The sequence below is a fragment of the Polypterus senegalus genome, chromosome 3, assembly GCF_016835505.1.
Source record: "Polypterus senegalus isolate Bchr_013 chromosome 3, ASM1683550v1, whole genome shotgun sequence".
Classification (NCBI taxonomy): domain Eukaryota; kingdom Metazoa; phylum Chordata; class Cladistia; order Polypteriformes; family Polypteridae; genus Polypterus; species Polypterus senegalus.
The window spans coordinates 71,708,683-71,733,782 of record NC_053156.1 but is presented as its reverse complement, the minus strand read 5'-3'; the positions used below and the strand labels follow the sequence as shown (position 1 = coordinate 71,733,782).

General features: G+C 35.9%; 1 protein-coding gene across 12 annotated transcripts in view; it reads right to left on the bottom strand.

Annotated features, from left to right (window-relative positions):
• Nucleotides 1-25,039, bottom strand: part of ptprk (protein tyrosine phosphatase receptor type K) — a 561,898-nt gene extending 536,859 nt beyond the window's left edge. For 6 of the 12 annotated variants that reach the window (XM_039747480.1, XM_039747483.1, XM_039747482.1 and 3 more), the window contains exon 1: nucleotides 24,802-25,039. In XM_039747480.1, the coding sequence (XP_039603414.1) occupies nucleotides 24,802-24,874 (73 nt within the window). In that variant the 5' untranslated portion in view covers nucleotides 24,875-25,039. The remainder of the gene's footprint in view (nucleotides 1-24,801) is intronic. The other 6 variants (XM_039747486.1, XM_039747487.1, XM_039747489.1 and 3 more) reach the window with 1 other exon arrangement.
• Nucleotides 25,040-25,100: the final 61 nt, after the last annotated feature.

Below are 25,100 nucleotides of genomic sequence, written 5' to 3'. Positions count from 1 at the left end.
AGATATTCAAGTGGAAAGATTAGACAAGATCAGTGTGACAAATGTTAAATCAGATATTTTGTTGCTATCTAGGGAAGGTGAGGAAGAAGGTCAGATTCCTGAGTGAACATATTCCTCTATTAGAATATAAATATTTAGAATTTCTAATAGTACAGTAACTTATCACAACAATTTCGTCTCCCAATAAACCTAACAGACAGAAACTGAATGTACTCACTGCATAATACAAATTTCAATTTAAGACCAAATGGAAACAAATTTCATAAAAACAGATTTGCATATTCTTTAGAATTTTTACAAATGAAAGCTTTATATCCACTGTACATATTTTACTCAGTTCAACAAAGATACAAAAATAGCACTGTTCCACCATTCCAATCTAAGTCCACTGATGTAGTTTTCATTTGCTGAGATTCATAACAAAAAAAAAAAAATATGACATTCAAGTTCATGCTGATAATCACAAAGGCCAAATAAATATTTAAGAAAGGAGGTGGCGCTTGTCACAAACTACATAATGTGTCACCAGAAAAACAAGAAAATATGCATATACAACTGTGATAAAATTTCAAAGATACACAACTTCCCCATGTCCACAACAGAACAAAAAAAATAAAAAATGCATTGTTTTCCCCATGCTTCTACAAAGTATTGAAATCTTTCATGTGTAATACTAAGGGCAAATGCTAGTCCTGTAAGCTTAAAAAAAAATTTAAAAAGTAAGATCAGCAGGGAGTGCCATGGTCTAAGTGGTAACCTCTTGCCAATCTCCTTACTAATAGTAATAGTGATGAGGAAAAGAGATAGAGGGGAACATTCTTGGACAATTTTGGGAAAAAAGGACTTCAAAAGAAATCTATTACCAAGGTTACAAATGCCTTCAGCACCATTGCAGTCAGGCAAACACGATCACATATTCTATTCAGCAGGCAACCTAACTTCCAATGTTAGCATATTGAAACTCTCAACTATGACCAATGTTTTTGAATTACAATTCAAAGCTCTTACCCATACAGTGTTTGTTACCACCATAGTCCATTATAGGAACTGCTGCTACAATTCATTCTTTTAACTCTATACATTTATGTTTATAATTGATTATTTCTCTCTCTTTCAGATGACAATGATAAAGTCTTTGCTATGAGCCTAATAAAAACTCAACAAACTGCATATATTACACACACACCCAGCATTAAAACATCCCCCCCCCACTCAAAAGACATTAAGGCAACATTGCACCAGACAAAATAATTACATTTTCTATGTTTTGAATGTTTAGAATGGTTCAAAACATTTAAATGTGCACTTAAAATTTGATAATTTGGAGCTATATAAAATGAATTAGTTGTTCACTAAAGCCCCTCTCACAATCATGTACTCTTTTTGGAAAAAAATAATTTTGCATCTATAGTATCTTTCTGCAATCAGCACGCTTCTCTCACTCACACACAAAAAGCAGCCATAGACAACACAGTTGTTAAAAATGTCACAAATACTACATTACAAAGGTATCAGCCACAATAAAAATTTATATAATATGGTGGGGGTCAAAGTTTCCACTATGAATACAAGCACCCCACACTGATAAAAATTAGTAGCAAATAAATTTTTAAACAAAATAAGCAGGGGTATAAAGAATGCTTGCATAATAAGCACAATACCACAAACAATCATCAATGCTAGCTGGGTAGAGCAAATCTCCAGCACTATTTCACTGAATAGCTATTCTAAACAGCAACCAAAAACTGAGGCAGAACCTACTCAAGTCTTGTTAAGGGGGATAAACTTTAATGTGTCCAGAAAAAACAAAAACTAAAATAGCACAAAATAAGTTCATTTGTTTAAACTGATACGTGAAAGTGCTAATACATATTGAGTGTTGTAGCCAAGCAAATATCAACCCCAAATGCGGAGGGTATTAGCAAAATCAGTGAACCATCAGTTTTAGTTTTTCCAAAGAGAATAAAGTAGTAGGGTGTTTATGGATGCAATGAGAAGTCAAGAAAAAATACCTTTTATTGGCTAACTAAAAAGATTATAATATGTAAGCTTTCAAGGCAGCTCAGACTCTTTCTTCAGGCAAGATGTTGTTAGCCAAATAAAATGTGTCATTTTGCTTGACTTCCAAGAGAGAATGAAAAAGCAGATAATATTGAGAACATCTGCACACAGTTACCGTCCATGAATAACTCAACACTTTTTTTTTGCTTTACCTTCCAGTCCCAGCTCCAGATCCTACTAAAACACCCCTCTAACAAACTTCCAAGATATTCCAGGAATGGAAATGTGTGAAATTCCACAGCTGGCTTGGTTACTATTTGTATGAGAAAAACATACCATACTGGAAATAAGACCAAATGATTACCATGATAGCATGACCACCAACTTGTTTCAGCCTTGTGATCAAGACAGACTATAGCTGAATTATTGTTGTTTTGAGCATTACTTTTAAACATTTCTTTTTATGGTTTGGACTGTTTTTTTTTTCTTGGCAAACCAGCAATACAAAACACTAAGTGTAAGCATTTGTTGCATTGCTCTATTGACACTAGTCAACAAGTCATTAATCTACACAGGAAATCACGGACCTTTTATATAAATAGCAGAATAAATATAAATTGCAGAATAAAATTGTGCAGATGGGATTGCATTTCTGCTTTCAATGGAAAATAGCCAAATCGACAAAGTCATATTTATTGTAGTTCATGGCCTAAGCAGAAAAGCTGCAATAGTATGGCATTATACTCGAATAAGTGCCAAATCAAAAGCCACAAGGTAATCCAAATCAAAAGATGACACCTTTCTGAATATACATTTTAAAGAAATGTACAGTAAAAATGTAAATCAGTAGACGAGAGTTAATTAAGGGACTGCAATTAGAGGTTTAAAAAAAAATATTATCCACCCCCTAAAATGCCACAACAGTATGTGTTCATTTTAAATTGACATGTATATCTTACAGCTTCATTGTCAACACTTGCTGTAATAATGCAGTTTCTAATTGGATTCAACAAAGTCTCCATTTACAACTCAATTGCTTTTGCAATATTTCAACAATTAATTTAAAAACACTTACATTCCATAGTTTTCCTGATATAAAAGTTTAAAAGGGAATAAAACAATACAAAACATCCTTTATTAGGTTAGGTTAAAGAATGTAGAGGAACAGTCAAATAGTGAGAAATAAATGCCAAAATAAATAAATAAATAAAAAAAATACAAAAAGACAAACAGGTATAAAGAAAGTGACTAGCCAAGATCAATGACTGCTGTCATATTACACTTTTTCATAATATTACACCTACGTTTTTCTCAACAGCGGAGAGCATACCCCAGTGCTGCAATAATGCTAAGAAGTATGTTCTCTAAAACTACCAGGTGCCTTTGACAATATACACTTCAAACAGGCCTCTTTGTCAGTTTACAAATTGAAAAAGATCACCTCTTTGCCTCTGTTATTTACTCTCTGTGGCCAACAAAAAAAAATATGCTTCACTTTATATGCTTTCTTAGCAAAACTTTCAAATTCACTCAGCAGAAAATTAGTCCATTTAGTCAGACTTCTTTCGTGATAAGGAGTAAAACAAAACTTGCAAGTTCAAAACAAAATTAATTCTACAACTCCCTTCAATAAAAATATCCTTTTAAAGAAAAAAAAAGCCATTTTCACTAAATCAAAAATGACAGCATTCCTTTAAGCAGCAACCCTGATTTTCAGCTTCATTTCCAGTTCAATTATGATCAAAGCAAACAAAATTTGAAAGTAAAAAAAGTTAAAAAATCAACCATCATAAGAGCTGAGTAGGAGCAAGATATAAAACTACATGAAGATGAGGATTCAGTAAAATTATTCAAAAAATATTCACATTAACATGAACACAAATTGTTGTCTTAAACAATAAAAAGTTCTGTAACTGCAGAAATAAGATAAACACACTGGTTTATAAGAACTTCTAGGTTTTGCTTATTCTAAACAAGATTAAATTAAAAGCAATATGTAACTAGAAAGTTTGTTTGCCATTTGTTTTAAACGGAAAAAAAACAAAATGGAATATTCAGATTACGCTTTTTTTAAATGTCTGATCATATATCAATTCCCTTTGACTTTGTCATATAGTCTGTCTTATCTTTGTCTATTTCATCAAAATGCTGGTTACCTATAAATATCCCTTGACTAGTGATGAGCAAACTCTGCCAAATTCTCCCCAGTCTGACTACTGAGAAACTGAACTAGATTTGAATGCATTATAATGGTGCAAGACTCCATGCGCTCTGAGGGCTGCGGTAAATATTTTCGAACCATGCTAGACTGATTATTGTGTGGCCAAATTATAGTGCTGTGAGAAATCAGTGTTAACCAGAGTGCCACTGTGCCACTCCAACAGAATAATTAATAGAATAATTAATAGAATTAAACATCAGAAGACGACAGTTGCAATGTAAGCAGAAGCATTAATTCAGAGGTTTGGTGCCGATAAAGTCCATAGCAAGGAATCTCTCTCAAAGTGAAAAGCATTTTTTTTTCTTTTTAAAAAACTTTTTCCCTGATGCACAGCACACTGGGTAATACTGCTAAAGGCATAAGCTCACATACAACCACACACAAAAAATTACCTTTAAGAAACTAACGCACCAACGCATTTCAGTATCCTTCTGCAGTAGTGTTTTGTATTAAAATGTATTCAAAAGTTCTCTCTTAACTTTTACTATACCAGTAAAACTGTTCTTATTAAATTCATTGTGCAGTGAGTGGGTCAGTTAAAATTGGCCTAAAGATGTAAACACTTTACTCTGAGAGAGAAATGGATTAATAAAACTCTATACAGCACTGGGACATTATTTTATGTGCTTCACATTAACAATTCTAATATGGGCAAGTGGTTTATTCTTTCTCTTAGTGCTGGGCGGTATGACCAAAATTCTATATCACGGTATTATTTAAAATTATACCTTTTTTCACGGTATTCAACAGTATTTTTTCCCCATGCATGAGTGGATGTTAACCACATTTTCCACTGCAATTACTGCAGAAGACTGGCTAAGAATAACCTATTCGAATGTCATGGGAATTGTACAAAAAAAACATTTTAATTTACACACAAGTATTAATACAGGATTGCATGGCCCCATAAAGTGATAGTTTCCAAGGGGGTGGCACTAATGGAGAAGGAATCAAACTGCATGCCAGTTGCAGTCAAAATATAGAATCTTTTCATTGTACAAATTCTGCAATCAACTTAAGATAAAATTTTGACAACATATTTTCAACCATCCAAAGAGGCATTTAGACGTAATAAAATATTCAGAGGTGCTGAATTTGTATATTTGTAGATTTTGTATGGTAGAATGGTCAAAAATACCTCCATCCAGAATCCAGACACTCAAAGGGTATAGAAGGTGTCTATTTGCAAAAGGAGGCTCAACTAAGTATTGATGTAATATCTTTGATGGGGTGCCCAAATGTATGCACTTGTCTAATTTTGTTATGATGCATATTGCATATTTTCTGTTAATCCAATAAACGTAATGCCACTGCTGAAATATTACTGTTTCCATAAGGCATGTCATATTAAAAGGTAGTTGCTACTTTGAATGCTCAGCCAATGATAAACAAAAATCCAAAGAATTAAGAGGGGCTCCCAAACTTTTTCATATGACTGTATTAATCATTACTAATGTTAGATTTGCAACTGATAAAGCCAGAGTGGAAATGGCTAAGCAACTCTCTTAGAAAGACAAGAAACTCTTAATACAGTGCTCTTCATGAATAAGGGAAGTGTTTATACAAAATGCAGCCAAGGGAAACTGTCTAAAAGTTAATCAAGCCATTCTTAAGCATTTTTATAGCTACTGTTGCCCATTAAAAAGGATTTTTATTTTTCCTAAATGACTATCCACATAGCAAAACAAACCGCAAGAAATCAATTCTTTCAAAATTGTTCAAGCAAATAGAAGAAATGCAGCAGTGATAACAGTTTGCCACAGAGATGGCTTAGGTCCCTACTTCAGCATTTTGCAGAGAAAAGGGACAGACTAAGAATGATCAAAGCAGTGATGGCCAGCCTTATTGCAGACATAATCCAGAATCCCTGTAGCTCTCTTTACACACTTTGTCTACAAACAGCATGTTTTACTTGCAAATTATTTAATAGTAACATTGTAAGTATAGATCTTTATAATATTTACTATATAAAATGAAATCCTCACAATGATGTACTTAAGACTTAAGTATATTTCACATGAAGACCAAAGTTAATTAAATCTGGAGGCAAATCTCAAAAGTAATCAGTTTTTGCACTTTACAAATTTGGCAAAATAGTTCACAAGTCGCTCATGGGCCCAATGTGGAGTAATAAATATTGGTAAACAACTCTCAAAACAATATACAGCAACCAGACAGTAGGAAAGGTAGTCTTGGTTCCTCTGTATCATATTAAACAATTAGGGAAGAATACAAAGACAAACCTTTATTCAGGTGGTCATAATCTGATCCTTCAATCCACCCTGATGTACCTACCCTTCCACTTCTTTGCAATCAATGGTAAAATCTTGTATTCTGTCCGTCTTTGAAAAGATCAAATGTCTCCCCGCATTCCTTGCAGCTGCACCAAAGTAGTACAGCATATGCTATTAGCAAAGGTTTTTTGGGTTCTGGACAAGAAAAGCAGTAATGCGCCAGACATGCTTTGCAAAATACAGGTCAAATCCTGTTGCGAATACTAAAGTAACAAAATTTTCAGAGTGATGAATAATTTTGTTACCCCAGACAAACCTTCATACATCATCATGTTAAAACAACTCAACCTACATCATCATGTAATACTCGGGAAATGGTATAGGCTTGTCTTATGTAAGCATAAGGCCCAAGCGTTACCCCAGCAACGGTGTAGAAGCATCTTCTCCTAGCATCAAAATGATCTCCTAAAAAAAGTTTTTCAGTTGCACACTCTTGAATATCATAGCAGCAGTAATGTTGATGAGCCTCTCATCAGCAGTGATGACAAAGTAAAACTGTCTTCGATCAATGAATTGAAATGGACAGTGTAACCGAAACCGATTCTAGTCAGTCCAAAAAAGAGACACGTGTGTGGGTTTCTGTTGACCCTGCTTCAAAATAAACCAGCACAACCTCGTTTTGATTTTATGGGGCAGCCAGGAATAAAAGTGAATATTGACAGCCAAGATCTACTCACTTACTTGAAGTTATTTCTTGATGTGAACAAAAGAACCGTTGCTGAGACAAACCAGTATGCTGAACAGTGCCAGGTAAATGATCATATACCTAAGCAGTTTTCATGTTCAAAGACATAACACACAAAAGACATTTTGACAGTATATACATTATTAACATTAGTATTATAGGTTTTACACTTCTTTGTTCATTGTGTTTTGCATGTTCTAAATTTTAATAAAAATGTAACTTTTTCATGCCAAAAATGCAACACTAAGGAGGTTAAACCATGCATGTGAAAGCTGATGCTACCATGTTTGCTGCATGTCTTCCAGTTTTTCAGCTTTCAAGTTGATGTTTTTGGGGTGAGATGCTACTGTTGCATGTATTATTCCAGGAGCTTATTCTAACAACTTAATGCAAAAGGCTGCTTCAGCCCACTCTCCTAGCCAGTACAGAACACGCTTACCTACTAGAAAGGCACAGCCCCAAACTTAGCTAAGGCAGGAACACCAACCCTCTCAAGACTGAAGCGGCTAGAAACTTCTCAAAACAACCAAACAGCCCCTCAATCACAGTAACAGAGAGAAAGTAGACAAAAAGGAGTATCACATGAATACTCAAAAAAGTCAATAATCAGTTCTTTAAAAATTAAAACAAAAAAAAAGTTTTTAAACGAAATTAATCTCCATCCACACTGAACTGTTTGCATCACTTACAAAAGTATTATGTCTGTACTGAAACTCACAAAAAATGCAAATGACAGATTTGTCTACACATGCACGCACTGAGAGGAAACTCGAACTCTGTAGTGAAAAATTTAAAGCCCCATGACAATCTGACTTCCTCGTGTTTTATGCATTTTAAAGGCTATCAGCATGTACAGGACGCTGACAGCATGTTACAGCATATAGATAAAGATGGAAATTAAAAGAGACACAGTGAATTGCCCCATGTCACATCAATGTTCTGATTATAGTTGAAAGTAACAGTCTTTAGAACTGGCAGCAGTCATGTCATTAAATAAAAACTCCACAAACGTTAAAACTGTCATTTAAAGTGATCAGATCTGTATTAATTCATGAAAGGATTGATTCTAAGCAGTCCACGGCAATCAGAGCATACTTTGTGCAAAAAATATACCAAGTGCCTTGAGCATGGGAAAGGCACTATTATAAATAATACATTTTAATCATTTCTAAAACTAACAATCTTCTCAGTAAGAAGGAGCAAGTTGAAGATTTAATAACAGGTTGTTAGAGTGATTTACAATCTTATTTTTACAAGGCTCTGAGCTTTTCACTATTCACAGTAATGCTGTGGGTCACAGGATTTAGCACAAAACTACAGTGATCAGTAAATTTACCATTTGCACTTGTATGCAACATTCAAACTGTACAAAATAAAATTTAGATGTATGCAGGAAAACAGCACAAGCAGCACCAAGAAAGCAACTCTTCTATGCCCGCTATATTGGAATCTTTTTTTTTGTAGGTGATGAGTGATCAATCAGCAAATGACATTATAATAATAAGCAGAATCCAATAAAGGAAGGGGCATGAAATAAAACCGAACCAGCCAGAGTACAACTAATGTATCAGTTTCAGAAAACTCAATTTTCACCCATCCAAATTACGATGATGCTACATTTATTAGAGTGTTTGACTCTGGTGAAACAAGACAAACCTTTGCATTTAAAAACAAACAAAAAAAAAAAAAAAAAAACCACTGTGGTAGTATAGAAGGGGCCTGTGTTTCAGGAACCTTCAGGACATCAGACCCATTAACAGGAGACAACCTTATACTGTATGTAATCTAACATTGAAGTAAGAGACTGAATATTACCAAATGCTGCTATAGCTAAAGTGGACATGGCTGTGGTGTAAATACGATTCTGAAGTCAAGCCACAATTACTTTATATAAAAACAAATGAACTGCTCCTAAACTTGAGGGAAAAAAAAGAACAGAAAAATCCCACAATCTTCATAAACTTCCTAGTAAGACCCTGGGATAAGGATGGATCAACATTCCAAGATAATTTTCAAAACGTGTAGTGTACCTACATGAATTGTGGGCCCTAGAACTGAAGGTTGGCTATAATTCCTAGTTTTACTTCATTGTAGCCTGCATCTGAATTTGGTTATTTCAAGGGTCATTTTCTTAATAGTGAAATGAAATCATCTTCAGGCATCCTAGGAGAGTATGCAAGGCTTTTTATGCATCAGTGTGTGTTTTCTAGTAATCAAGTAACCATTTATAGAAAAATTATAGCTTCATGAGATAGGGTTTAAGGGAACCAAGGTGAAAGTGTAAACAATAAGGTACATTTTTTTCAATGCTCACTTTATTAAAAAAAAAAACAAAACCCACACAACCTCTCCTAATTAGTATGTTAAACATGCAAGAATGGAAGACCTCTTTCTCATAGAAATGATGTACTACTACATTAGAAAATTAGCAAAAAGTCACAGTGTTTGAGAATTTATGTGTGCATGTACAATTCTAGAAAACAAACCAAACACACAACGCCCTTGATGTTTAATAAGCCTGTGCCTGCATGTGAAGACAAAGTCCTTCCCTTGTGTATTAAACGGCAGGTACTTTTTAAAAGGCGCACCTCCCTCTCCCACACACCCCCTTCTCTTATTACAGGTAAGAACAAACAGCAAAGTCACAGGCAGAACCAGAGAACTCTCAGCTGAAACTTGATAGGAGCACAAAGGAAACATTGATGGGGGTTGGTTGAACGAACAGTCTGAGCAACTCAGTGAAACATCACCACAATTTACATTGCTGTCTTATATGTAAATCGGGTCTTTTTCTATTAAAACTTTCAGAGCTGAAAAATGACATCTAATTTAACATGAAGTATTCAAATGCAGGGCTTTCAAAACTGAATCCTGTTGGTTTTTACTTAAAAAAAAAAAAAATGTAATAAGCAAAAGAACAATTCCTGTCTATAGACTCTCAGAAAAAGTTACTTGTTTACATTCTTAAAATGTAAATCAAAAAACTCTGTTACTATTTGACTGTTTCTAGGTTACATTTTATTCATTGAAACACAAATTTCTCAAATAAATTGATGCATATCTTTTTTCTCATTATAAAAAGAAACCGTAACGCAAATATACAGATGTAAATAAGATTGGTGACTCCAAGGCAGGGAACACTATAATTTGCACTAGTACTTGCTAACTGATAAGTGTTGCCTTAAAAAAGAAACAAAGAAATTAAAGGAACATACTATAAAACAAAAACCTGAAAATTAAGTGAATATTAGGAAAGGTAAATGTGCAAGTCATGTGATCTAGTCAGAATGAATAAGCAAAACAGCCACTTTTTGAATGTTATAGAAAACAATCTGCTAATGAAGAATGAGAACACAAAAAAGGCAAAGTGTTTAATATTTCAACTGGAATTGGTCATTTGCCTAAATTTTTGATAGGGCAGTGCAACAGTTATGCTGGTACCCTGGGTTCACTCTTGACATAAGCCTAAGAGAATCCACACAAACTGCTTTTTTTAAGAAGGAAAATGTTATTGTTAATAGAACATGTACTTTAAATAATCAATCAAGCTGAACGATTCAATATGCAATCTCAAAAATTACACACAGTTGTAGGCGATTGCCTTCCTCTGAACTTCAGATAAGATCCTTGCTGCACACATAGCTTCAGGGCTGTGGAGTCGGAGTCAATTTTGGGTACCTGGAGTTGGAGTCGGCAAAAATTTAACCGACTCCGACCCCGTACTAAATTTAAATGGGAATTAAAAAAGTAAGTTGAAATGTCCCAATTCACAAACAGTAATAATGAACTACTTTTCTGCTGCAAGAATAAAGCGCAATGCATGCAGTACATAATGTTACCACAAAACGAACATGTCAAGTAACCATGAAGCATGCTTTTCATTGACTGTATGCGTCACTATATGGGATGTAATGCACAGGTAAGGTGCGGCACCGCTTTCCATTGTGTCGTGTTCCACTGTTACAGGGAACTGCGAACCTAGCCTAAAGCCTACTGATTTTAGATTGCATTTAAAGGGAACCCGAGGTCAGAGGAATATGGAGGCTGCCATATTTATTTTCTTTCCTTTAACTATAACTGTATTCCAAGTTTAATATAGGTTTTCCAGATATTGTTTTTAGTTCATATAGTTAAGCTTTTTTTTTTGTTTTAAAAGTTAACTACCAAAGAATGTGGTTTGTATTTTTGAACCAACACATTTCCTGTTCCTGATTTGTATGCCTGCTATTACTATCCAGACACTTGTTTAAAAAAATAAATAAACAAACAAAACCTTGTTTTCATTGTGTTTGTCTTTAATCTGGCATTATAGTAGAGTGTTGGCTTCCTAGCCAGTAGTTCTGTGGTGAAATGACATGTATGTTGCCTTCCTTTCCTTCAATGGATGTAGAAAATACATTAGCATAGTATATACATACAGAGGAGTCGGGGAGTCGGAGCATTTATCTACCGACTCCACAGCCCTGCATAGCTTTTAGCACACAAAGGTTTTGCTCTGTACATTTGTGATTTGGTTTATTTTAAATTTAACCAGATGGTTAAGACTTTTTTATTTTTAAGCCTAATCTTTCAGCATGGGGTCAATGAACCTACAACTGCTTATTCTCCCAATTAACACTGATATGCATATTACAGGACAGACCATGACACATCACTACAAAGTTACGTGAAAGGGGAGGCATAGAGGTGAACTCGAAAGACTACAATTACAAACACTGCACTCTCTACCATAAGAATGAAACAAACAATTGTTAAACTGGAGCTTAATCGTTCCTCCTTGATTAAAAGAATCGGATAGGAATTGTACAATGAACAATTTCTGAATTTGTGCCAACAAATCTGAATTCAAAACACTGAATCTCTTTTCCATGGCAGCAACTTAAAACGTTTTAAATTGGAATGCATGGCTCTGCTTTAACTCATATACAGGCCCCTGGCATTTAATTCATGAAGTGGGTGTATGTAACTCAGACACTACCTGCCCTACAAGACAGCCCAGCAATTACTCAGCTTGCAAGTCATAATTAAAGAACTGTTAAGTATTCAAAAAAGGGAAGAAACACACTAGAAATTGCTTGTTAAATGCTAAATCAAGATAAACATTGCTAGCATCTGGTGCATTTTGAGATCAATAAAAGCTGTGCCAATGAGTAGCATCCTTTATAGTGTACAATCAATGGAAAATGTGTTTGTGTTTTCATTTCCCCTCAGGAACTAAATACTTAGCGTAAGGGGCCAATATCCAGCTATTATTGCCAATCTCTTGAAGAGAGTAAAGTGAATGTAATTAATTTTGAATATAGAAAGATGGCCCAAAGGCAGAAAGAAAAAAAAAATAAAAAAAAAACACCAGCTTGATCACATCATATGCAGACGATAAAGATATTTTCCAAAATTGACTAAAAGATTCCTGCCTTTATGACCGTTTCCTATTGAAAATACAGTACCATCTTAATTTCATTGCAACAAAATGAAACTCAAAACATGCTTGTGGAATAAAATGATAAACTAAGTGAATATTCAACCATTCTTGTACATCACAGAATTCTTTAACAGTTTATTCAATTTAAACACTGGGATATTATCTTCTGAGCAAAGCAGAAACTGGAATAAATTATCAAGGTCACCAACCTGTTACTGCCTGACAAAATGTCTAAATATATGCATTAGTAACAGTTTACACACTGTTAGGGATAACAAAAAAAACACAAGCTTCTGCTTCTTCGAAAACACTGTCCTCTCCCTTAAAGTAGTTAAAACATGTTTCTCTTATTTCTCTCCCACATACAAAACAATGAGTTTGAAACAAGACATAGAAAAAAGCTGAAGCAACAGGTGAAAATTTTTATTCTCAAAACCTTTTATTCGGATGCTGACAGTGTCAATTCAAGCTTGCAGGCAGTTCATTTTTATACCTACAGATTGCTACACTGTGAAAAGGTGGCACCTTGAGGCAGATTGATCATCATTCATAACCTGATTCTACTTACCATGTGCACATACTAGAAGGTATTCAATGCTATCTGTTCAGTAACAGAGATAAACACTGTTTAAAAATCACCACCAAAAACTTCAAAACATAACATCAGTGGAACATTAATTACAGAACAGTAAGAATTCAGGATATTTCCCCATTTACACAAACGCATTAAAGCTACTTTTGTGACCATGCCTTTTTCATAACAGGTTTGTGGTGTTTATGCTTGCATCAATATAGAGAGAAGAGTTCAACAGGTTAATAATACTTACTGAAAAGGTAATAACAGACAAAATAAATCAAACTGTCAAACATTTTTCCATTTACAATTTTAATTACAAGCTGAGCCACATGAAGGTCTGGCAAAAGTGGAAGTTTTGAAATATTAAATATTTTGGAATGAACACAGGGAGTAGAGAAATGTGTCACCTTTGTAGACTAGCTTCAGACACAGGCATTTGGTCTGAAACTTGCCTTGATTTTCTGCTGTATCAGGTGCTGCCTTATATTTAGGATGCTTCAATCGATCGTTCACCAATCAAACTCAGCCAAAAAAAAAAAAAAAAAAACACTCACTGGTGAGTGGTAAAAAAGCCAATCACAAAACTGATATTTTCAGCCTCTGCTTTTCTAAGCTTTACAGTAATTTAGTTGCTGGGTTCCTTTATGCAAGGTATTTATTTCCATTTGCAGCAAACTTCTGGAAGTGTAAACAAACAGCAGAGAGTGAAAGCTCGTTTTATCAGTGAACAAGATTTGATTCATATATTAACCTTTATATTAAAGGACGTGGAGTAATACACTGAAAAAAGTCATCCAACACAACTACACAAATGGTTAAAAAAAAAAAAGTTACTTTAATGAATTCAGACATTTTTATTTTGTCCTTAAAATTAAAACTGGCATCACTCGAGTTTGGACAGCAAGCTTCTTTAGATACAATGCAGCAGCTTACACTTTTAATTAGGAAAAGACAAGGATGATTTTTTTTTTTTTATATAAATATATATATAGATTTGTGCTGTTTATTATTTGTTGCTATGTGTCAAATACCTTGGGTTTTGGTAAGAAAAATACTACGTAATTAAAATGGTAATCCATACTTTATGATTAAAGTTCAAGAATTACAAATGTCTACTTCATACACTGAAGAGCAAAAAAAAAACACCCCACACACCTATATAGAGTAAATTTATATTTTAAAAGCAAAAAGCTGTAGTGCAATATACAGTAAGTACATTTATATTTACATTTAAGCAGTGTGTACTTGTCAATATCAATTGACTTTGTGAGAACAGATATATTTCTAAGTGGTGAAAACTACTTTTTTTAATTAAGTCTTCTTTCCGATAGGTACATTACAGAAAAATCTAAACAATATGACAGCTTGTAATTGTGACAACCATTTTATTCTCTTTTAAGACATATGTACTATGGATAAATATTTTTGTACATTAAAGTACTGTATTTATTTTAGTATTTTCTGGTTACTGAACAGCAAGGTTTGCCCTTGAGCTTTATTATTTCTTATGGCAAAGACTAATGTAACTGGAAATTGTCACCTTCTTATGGTAAAGGGTAAATTAGAAGAGGATAGAGCCAAATCAATAAGGGGAATATTCTGACGCTCATTTTCTTTTTTACAATCGATCTATTTGCTCGTATTTTTCTTTGTCTTTCAGCCTTTCTTTTGTTTATGTTTACTTGCTGCGCTGACCGTTCTTCCAGGAGATGTTGCTTATATACGATTTGAGTGTCTGTCTTTTGTCCTACTTGACGTGTCCTTTTTCTTTTGGGTGGCATGTTGCTAGTAGATAGATAGTAAACATGCACGGGGCAGTATGTGTGGCGTCTCCCCAGCAATGGGTTTTATGTGCGCGGCCGCGACTACCCAATCAGCACTCTTCCCCAGCAATGCTGTCCTTTATTTGCTTATCATGCGCGGCCGTGGCTACGCCATTCACTGTGTGCCCAGCTTCCAGTGTGTGTGCGTCCACCGTCTCCCCAGCAATGATGTCCTTTATTTGCTTATCATGCGGCTACGCCATTCACTGGGTGCTTAGCTTCCCGTGTGTGTGCATCCACGATGCCAGTCGTATGTACTTCACCAAAAGACACACACACGGACACCTGAATGCACACAGGGGTTTTATTAAAGAGGATAGGAAGAATAAGAGAGTCTGTAACAGCCAGTGTAAATTTATGGTACTTGTAAAGGTTAGCTTTTTTTTTTTAAATTTATTTAGTTTTGTTCTCCGAGTCATGTTCTGCGAGTCATGTTCACGCTCACCCCAATCTGACACTACTGTTTTCAAATAAAGATGTGCAAGAGGTGAACTCTTGATGAGGGTTCTACATCGAAGAACTGAAGCCCTCACCACAAGTAACATCCACTCATATATAATGCAGCTGCACCAGGTGTAAAGAAGAAAGGTGGCACTGTTTGGACGTAGCGACAGGTTGGGCATCACCTCGTCAGTCAGTCTGCCACACACCTGTCCTTCAATGAAACAGCACGGCATAGAGAGCTTGCCAAGGTATCATGCAAAGTCCTATTTGTGATTGTGTTTTGTGATGGTCTTTATATAATATTTACATGTTACTTGTATAAAAGCCAGATCGAATGGTATTTACCATGATTCATTTACTTATCTTCTTACATCGTAAAGTCACAAGCAGACTGCAGAGCTTCCTCTGTTTGATCAACACGGGCATGCTGACACAGTACATGTGTACTAAATTGACTTTAGCTGCAGGTGGAAGCTCCTGTCGCACCCTACGCAACTGTGTTTGATCTTATTCAGGAAAAGATCCCAGTCACCCCAGGGGACTTTCCAAGACTAAGGTCATCAAGCTTATGAAACCGTTTCTGGACAAAGGCAGAACCGTAACAGTTGCATGGAACTTCCACCTGCAGCTAAAGTCACTTCAGTTTCAATTCACATCCACAATCATTATTAAATCACACACACACTTCTCACACCCATGTCCAGAGTTTTCCCAGTCTCGTTCATGCACAAGATCTGACACGGTTTCAAATAAAGAGGTGGTATAACAAAACAAGTTTGTTTTTAATACCACGTCTATCTGAAAATGGTGTCAGATAGGGGGTGGAGGGCATGAATAGGAGCGAGAATAAAACTGAGAAAGGAAACACTAACTTTGACAAGTACTATAAATTGTCACAGGCTGTTACAGACACAAATCAAATGTATGTTTTTATTCTATAATATTAACAAGAGCAGCAGCTCACTACTGAAAACTAAATTTAGGAAGCAGATGGTATTGAACCTGCGACCTTTTGAATGGGAGTCAGCAGTTCTTACCATTGTACCACGCAAGGTGTCATATCAACAGGCTAACCTGCTTTCTTTTTCTTCGGTTATATTCTTGAATAAAAGTGCACTTTTTTGGTTATACATTACTTACACGTTTTGTGAAAGTATTTGATATTTGGACTTCAGGCTTCACACATTATACGTGTCATGTCTACATTTTGTCAATTATTACTAAAACATGAAAAACATTTCTGTTTTAACAATGTGTTTAGATAGATTGTTGTAGAGAGAGAACACACATGAAATGCATGCACTCCAAATAATATATTTACCCTATACAACTCCAGGAAACTCACACACAGGTAAACAGCTGTGTGTGTTCTCTAGAGCTGAGAGAACTTTCTGTGTTGGTGTGGGGATGGGATAGCAGTCTGCTTGCTGCTTTTGCTGATTGACACATTTACAACACAAAAGACGCCAACAGAAAGGTGAGAAGGGATTTAAGGTGGGCCGGGATTACGAATTTTTTTTTTATAGGCTTTGGTAATTCTAGTGTTAATCCTATATAAATAAGGTGTGAACACATGCAAGTGAAGCTGCCCATCTAATGCTGGTTCCTGCTTGCACAGAGTGAAGCTGAAATAACCAAAAAAAAAAAAAGTGATGGTTGCATGGATAACTGCAGAGGATGAACGCATAACAATGCAAACATTTTATTTATATCTGAACTACTAATGGGATAATATAGTGGCAATAATGAAAACCATTTTGCCAAGAAAGGGAAGTGTGATTTTTTTTTTCCATCCTTTATTAAACCATGGATAATTTTTAAAGACTTACAATTATGACAAGTGTGTCAAATTTCAAGGCCTGACTACAATTAACTTTGTTTCAGTCTAAGAAAACAATTCTGTGGTTACGAAGATGAAACCATGAGGAAAAAAATCCAAACTCAGTTTTTATTTTCTTAGAGTCATTAATTTGGCGACCATCTCCAAATCCATATATACAACTTTGTAACTGAAAACTTATTTTATACTCCACAAGAACTCTTAACTTTACCACTGATAATGAAGGCAAATTGTGTGTCTGAACTACTTTCAAACGCCAGAACTACAAACCAGATTACAGTAACTCCTACTTTATCAAAGTGAGCCATAAACCAGACAATGTAAACAGCATTCAGACTGGCAAAAAGTCTGCTTCTGGATGCTTGTTAATCTGGGAAGTTGGGGAGAACAAATTCTTTCCCACTTTACTACTGTCAAAAGTTTTACTCTGGCTGTTGGCCTTCCTCTCTTTCTTATGAGTCAGGGTTGAATTGAATTTAGTTTTGGTAAGTTTGACTTGATTGATTGCATGGAACTTTGCATGCTTTTAATAAATTTAATAAAAGAATACAAAAAAAGTTAATTTGGGAAGAAAGAAGTTAAATTTTAAGATATTACTGCATAAAACTGTAAATCTCTGTAAAACTATTTGCAGTGCACGTTTCAAGAATGTCTATTAACCAAGTGCTCAGTCAATTCTTTAAACATTTTATTTCTGTACTCGCCAGGTACAATATTACAAAGTTGCATTTACTAGGCAAACAAATTGTCATAGCGTGTGCTGGCATTAGCTGAACATGCAATTGAAATACCGCTATGCCCCCACTAGGAGAGCTCCTCTATTTAACTCATTCTTGCCAAAATGTACTCCAGGTCCCCATAACCTCTGATGAATTTTTCCTAAATAATCATGCAAAGAACAAAATTCATAGCAAGTCAAGTTATGAACTAACTTTGTTACCAGTGGAACCTATGGGCCAATCATAGGATATCAATTTCGATAAAATAAAATGAAAACATGAAGGTCTGAGAGAGAAAAAAAAAAAAAAAAACACTTCTCTGCTCTTACCCATAAAAATGTATTGGTGTTCTGGGTGGTTAAACAAGAGAAAAACCAGTAGTTTTAGAAAAATAAGTGCAATAAATAAAAAAACAAAGCAAAACAGAATTAAATACCATATTTGATTAACAGCAAGTCTTATCATTTTGGCACTCCAAGAATGAAGTCTGAAAAACCTAGAGTTAACTAGTTGTCTGTTGGTTCACTTTGCATCTAATTACCAAGTGGCTGTTGGATATAGAAGAGGATAAAAAAAAAGTTCTAAATCTTAGAAAGCAGGTCAATTATATCTTTCAGGGCCCGTGTCAACTTATGTCGACAAACAGGGTTGAGGCGGATGTCCAGGGGCAGTGGGCTGTAAACATTGCCAAAACCCACTGTTACAGTTCTGCTCAATTTGCTAGCAGGACGCCACTTGCAGTATGTGTTACACTGGTGCTGCCGTTTTAGACGTCTGCTGCTGCATACTGTGACTGATGTCTCCGCCGCCTGCATGAAGGTGGTTGCGCCAAAACCGCTGCTGCCAGCTGCCTATGTCCAGCCATTAGCCGCCGCCAGCCCCCACAGTGGTCACAGTATGCAGCAACAAATGCCTGAAACAGCGGCACCACTGTAACACATACTGCAAGCAGTGTAACATGGTAATGCATGCCACTGGCTGCTTCTGACTTTATCATACCTTGTAGAACTATGCTGTGTAAAAGGTATGTGAATTCATACACTCTAGAGTCTAGAGTCTCATGGAACATAAAACACAGGGACATTTGTCATAAATATATACTTTATGTTGATTTATAAGTAAAACCATTGCTTTGTGTGCGTTTCAGAAAACAGTTTTTTTTTCCTTCTAAAAAACATTCAGCCTTGAGCCAAAAAAAGGGAAGAAAAATAATTAGCCCTCAAACAGTTAAGATTACAATTTAAAAAAAAAAAGTTCCACTGGGAGCAGTAATTATTTAAGCAAGTTGGTGTAATGAATATCTACAGCCACTGTAGGTCCCAAAAAGATCTGCGTTTGATCCTCCTGCTAGAAGAGAAAAAGGCTTCATCATACTTAATTTGACTCGTTTAAAAAGGAAGTTACAAAATTCACAAGAAAAGTATTCCATGCTACTTGACAAAAAACACTGCTTAATAATATTAAAAATTACACGCCACATTTCCTTAGTTAAGCAACTGCTTATAAAAAGTTATCCAGGTACTAAAATTCCCTTACCTCCCAATACAGCAACCTGTTACTAAGACCAATCATGTAATGTATAAGTCAGCAATTCTCAAACTCAGTCCTGGGGACCACAAAGGGCTGCAGGTTTTTATTCCAACCAACTACTATTTTTAATGGGACTCAAACTAAATAAGCAAGCGGTCAACTCAAGAGTTTCTGTGATTTGGGGTCAATGTGAGAATTACAATGCAAACCTTTTATATGGATCAACTCAAGTTGGGCGGTTGGGAGACAAAGTCAGAGAGGTGAGATTGGATTGGACATGTGCAGAGGAGAGTTGATGAGCATATTGAGAGAAGGATGTTAAGGGCAGAGCTGCCAGGAAAAAAGGAAGGCCGAGGAGGTTTATGGATGTGGTGAGAGAAGACATGCAGGTCATGGGAGTAAAAGAGCAAGATGCAGAGGACTGAAAAATACGGAAAAAGATGATCTGCTGTGGCAAACCCTAACGGGAGTAGCCGAAAGCACAATTACAATGTACCAACTATTTATACCGTAGGTTAAAATTGGATAATTTAGTGATTGTTTTAACTTGGCTTTTAAGATTATCATCATCATGATTTTCAGTCTGTTTATCCAGGTGGTGCGATTATTTAATAATAAGCATGTTAATGGGTCTGATGCTGAATTAGTTCCAGCCTTTTGAGCATTCAGGGTCATTCGCCTGGGTGTTTCCTCAACTAGGTGTTAACAGTCATTATTTAAACAATTCGGAGAGCAAGTTACATGGTAAAATGGAAAATAATTACTTTTACCCTTAAAACTATAGTAAAATAAAAATATTTCTAGATCCCTTAAAAAAAATTAAACACATACAAAGGTGGATTTTCAGCATGCCTAAAAGGAGAATTTAGCCTGTCTCCACAATGGGCTACTGCAATAGATATAATGTTATAAAAAAAAAAAGTCTTAAAGTTGTAAATTAACTGTATATTTCTATATAAATTCTACAAATGAGTAAAAAAAATTAATGGAGTTGTGGGTTTTTAAGGTTATTTCAAAACATCTCTGTAGGAGTGTCTTACTCAAAAAGGACAAGCAATACATTTAATCTCTCCAGGCCTTAACAGAGCTTCGCTGTAACATACACCACAGGGAATGTTGAACATTGAGGTCGCTGGCCAAACATCTATTAAGCACCATTTCTTGTCATGCTCTATTGAAAAAACATGTTTAACGGGTGGGTGCTATTTTTTTTTTTTTTTTTAAACCACTGTTAAACAAAAAATCGCACAACTCCATGTATTATTTCACTGTTATTAAAGAATCTAATTTCATCACGCATTGCATTACTGCCAGATGTATCAGAATTTAAGCATAAATAGGATTATCTTCTCAGTTTAAAGACATTGCTAATAATTTTAAGTAATGAACTGGTTCATTTCCATAATACAGTAAATAGCATTAAACGATTCACTACTTACTGTTAAGAGCAATTTTAAATGTGGCATTCTGTACAACTGACTGGTGCATTTAATAATGTGGTAGTGTTTAATTAATCAGTCATTAAATCAACCAAATGAAATATTCATTTCATAAAATATAATCTGGGAATGTAGGTCACAGGGCAAACAGATGTTAGGTGGGGGAGATAAACAAATGGCTGCCTTATTAGGAGTTATGTATTGCATACTCAGGGAAAAGCTGCAAAGAGTTAAGTAAATTATTAAAAACACAGTATGATAAAGCAATAAACTGTAATATCACAAAGCAATATAAGTCCATTACCAAGAACACGAGTGCCACATTCAAAGATGCATCCGTTTTTCAACTGTTTCTAGTTTACAATATTAGCACTACCTTAAATATTGCTATGCTACTCGACATATCAACTCACAATCTTTTCAAATATTGCATGCCCTAAATTATATTACTGTAGGCCAGCTATCAATGTCCTGTGGGGATTGTTTTAAAGATTTTAAATTAGTTTTAACTTACAATTTGTTACAATCCACCTTTTTTCCATACATAACCCAAGAGCCTAACTTTCCATAAATACTGTCAAAGTGACAACAGCATTGAAATTTATAGACTAGTTTCAGCAAACTGATCAAATAAATCAGTGTTCACAAGACTCTGCACATACAGCTATCAACCCCTGCATGGCACTGAACATAAATTTAAAACAAACCTTTATGGGTAGTGAAAACTCTTGAGCTTAACATTAGGCACTGCAATTTGTTCAGAGCCCAAAAATGTTAGAAATAATCGAGCATGCACCAATCAGTCCTCCTCTTGAAAATGAGCTCACTTCTCCAGATGATCATTAACCCGTAACATACTTTAAAGGACATTTGATCGTCAACAACCGCTCATGGCGCTATATAACATTACAACAATGGCATTATTTTAACATGCTTTAACTAACTACCGTGGACTCTACATGACAAGGCAAGTAGCATAGGTGTACAAGTCGTTTAAAACGGTCAAACTTGCAGCGAGGCGACATGAAAGTTTTGCCAAGAATCTGCGCAAAAGCGAATATGCAGGGAAACACTCGAACAGAAGCAGGAGCGGAGGAGGGGGCTACGTTAGTTAGTTTTAGCGGCGTGTAAGAAACAAGGGGGGCAGGGTGTCAGAGAGGGAGCGCGACGCACTAGGGGGTTTAGGAGGACGGCTTTTGCTTGTAGCTCACACTTGCCGTGGGCTGATGCTGGCAGCCTGTTCAACTCATGCAGCTGAGCACAGCGACAATGAAGAGAATCAGAGCTTAGCTAAACACTCGGGAATCACGCTCTCTCTGCCTTACGCTCACCTGTGACCAACTCCGACATAGTGAAACTTTAGACGGACTTGCAGACAGGACAACCTTATTTTCATCGCAAAAGACTCCAGACCCCCACCCCCCAACCGGAGCACATTCGCTTCCAAAGCAATTAACGGATTTGTTGATCTCCTCAACGAGAAACCCATAGCTGGCAAAAAAAGATTAGTCTTCTCATCCTATCCAACTAAAAGCTGATGCAGCTTGCTGATGTAAGGCTGCTTTTTAACTGCAAAAAGAGAGGCGAAATGGTTGTGCTATCTGCCTGCTTTCGCAAATTAAAACGCGACCTTAACTTGTAGTAAGTGATATTTATTATTAAACTAACTGCCGACCTCACTCTAAATAGTTATAACATGAGGGCGATGCCGGCATCACTATAAACACAGAATGCCCTACACACAACTGATTCATAATGTATTTTTGTAAATTACGTATTACAACGTTACTGTAACAAGACTGCGATGTTCACAATAAAAGTGGGCATATACACCATGTCCCTTCTGTTTTCTGTGACTCAGCTTCCATAATAACTCAACTGGTTTCACGCCAGACACTAAAAACAAAACAGGACAAACCCCCACCCCCATCAATATTTCATATAGCTCCTTTTACAGCACCCCGCTTTGTGCTTTTTTGCATTCCATCATGAAAATGGCAAAATGTCCAGACACTCAGGTGAAAAAAATAGGAGTATGGAGATGCCAGTTTGTATCTGCTCCGTAAAACTCTTAGATATAATGCAAGTACTATTTACGAAAAATGTATGAGCATTTTTAAACCTCCTGTGAACATGTTAAGTGTGGCATAAAAATATATTCAAAGGGACTGCAGACACAAAAAAGAAAAAAAAACATACAAACCCCGTTGAGAGCAAACTATCAAAATAAGAAACAAATGTTATAGGACTAGCTCAAATGACAATATCAAGTTTCAAAGTGACGATATATCTTATTCACAGCAATACAGAAAAATAAACGAGGCAGTGACCCAATGGTCATCCAAACAGTTCTGTATATAGAGGCAGCAGCACTAAAACGTATCAGACTGTTGCAGTACAGAGGAAATTACAGGTGGCATTAATTTTAGAGCAACATTTCATCGAGAATTAAAATTTCAAGACAATGCCAAAGTCATTTTTTATACAATAATGCACGATTCTTGTAGTCGGGAATGGTTGATTCTGGGTTTTAGTCCTGTCGCTGTTCACCCGTGTATATTTACTATGCGGAGACCGCCGGGTTTGTAAATGTCAGTGCACTATATTAAAACACACTAAAAACTGGCACTGAAAACAAAGAATCAATTAAACTGTTTACACTGTACGATTTCGATTTGTTAAAACAATGTACACACTTAATACAAAATCGAAGTTGTGGTGCAAACTAAAAGCTATTTGACATTTGTTCCAGAGTTTAACGGGACAGAGAGGTCTCAGCCGTCTATGCGTATTGAACGGTTAATATTTAAACGCTGATAACTTACGACACTTTCTTGCAGTATATCAATGATTCCCTGGGAAATAATTCAAAAGTGTAAAATTCAATTTTGAGAAAGTCGATTTTTTCGTAGTCACACATACGTAGGTGTTCTTAGGTGACTGGTATGGGGCTATTTACAGATGACCAGCTTTGTATAGATCTGCCATGGCTCAGGTTAATTTGTGTTATTTCGAGGGAGAAAGTAAGCGGTCAGTGGCGCAAAAGGTGAACTTTTAAGCAGCAGATGGACTCGCCCATAAATACGCTTTTCAAGTAACATTTTGTAAGCTGAACTTTCTGTATGTGCTCGGTAGACTAAGTAACTACATACACAAAGGTGTTGATATGAAAGGACGTTTACAATATGAACGAGTGCTTCAGAAGAGGCCGTTTAAAAAACAACCTTTCAGCGGCCCGGTAACATTTTCCAGGTGCGACTCCTACGGTTCAGGGATGGGTTCCCGGTTGGCATTTAGTCGGAGAGTCTCTAAGTGTACGAAGGTTTTTTAAACATTTGAGAAGAAAAATACCCTTCCAGAAATTACACAACATAAAGAAATATTATAAAACATCCAAATGAAAGGCACATGAACTCCAACAAAGTAAAACCGAAGTAGCCGCTCGCATACCCCTTTCGCACGGCGAGGTTTTTACCGTCCAGGTTTAATAAAGTAAAAGGCGAGATGGTTTGAAAAGTAAAGGGGAAAGTAATGCGGGCGGCACGACACATTTCTTAATAAAACGACGAATCAAGGCATAGGGGGGTTTAAATCGCAATATTTACTGTTTGAAAACTCGAACTTCACTTGCGTTAGCCCCAGCTACAAAGAACACCACTTGTGTTTCACGCCAACTACTTGAAAACGCCGCTCCCTCCACACCTTTACCGAAAGCGGCTCCAACTTTTGTAGAGTGCTTTCGGTTTAAAAGTCACATCGGCGAATCCAAAATAACTATTAAAGCTGAAAATACTACGGTTACTCACCCGCAGCGAACTGAGCCCCAGCTCTTATATTCGCAAACAAGAACAGGGCGAGAAACGTGAAAAGCCAATCCATGCCACTTCGGTCGTTTCGTTTTCTTCCGGTTTTACTTTCAAAAAGTCGAACGACTTTAAATAAATAAAATAAAAAAAGAAGTTAGTCCTTTTTATTTTCAGGAATCCATTCTCACGCTTTTACACATTCGGCTACTTTGTTCCTCTCTGAGAGGAGTGAAAACTACGCGTGACGTCAGCCTCCCCCTCCCCTTATTCAGAAGAAGCGAGCTCGCCCGTAGAAATCG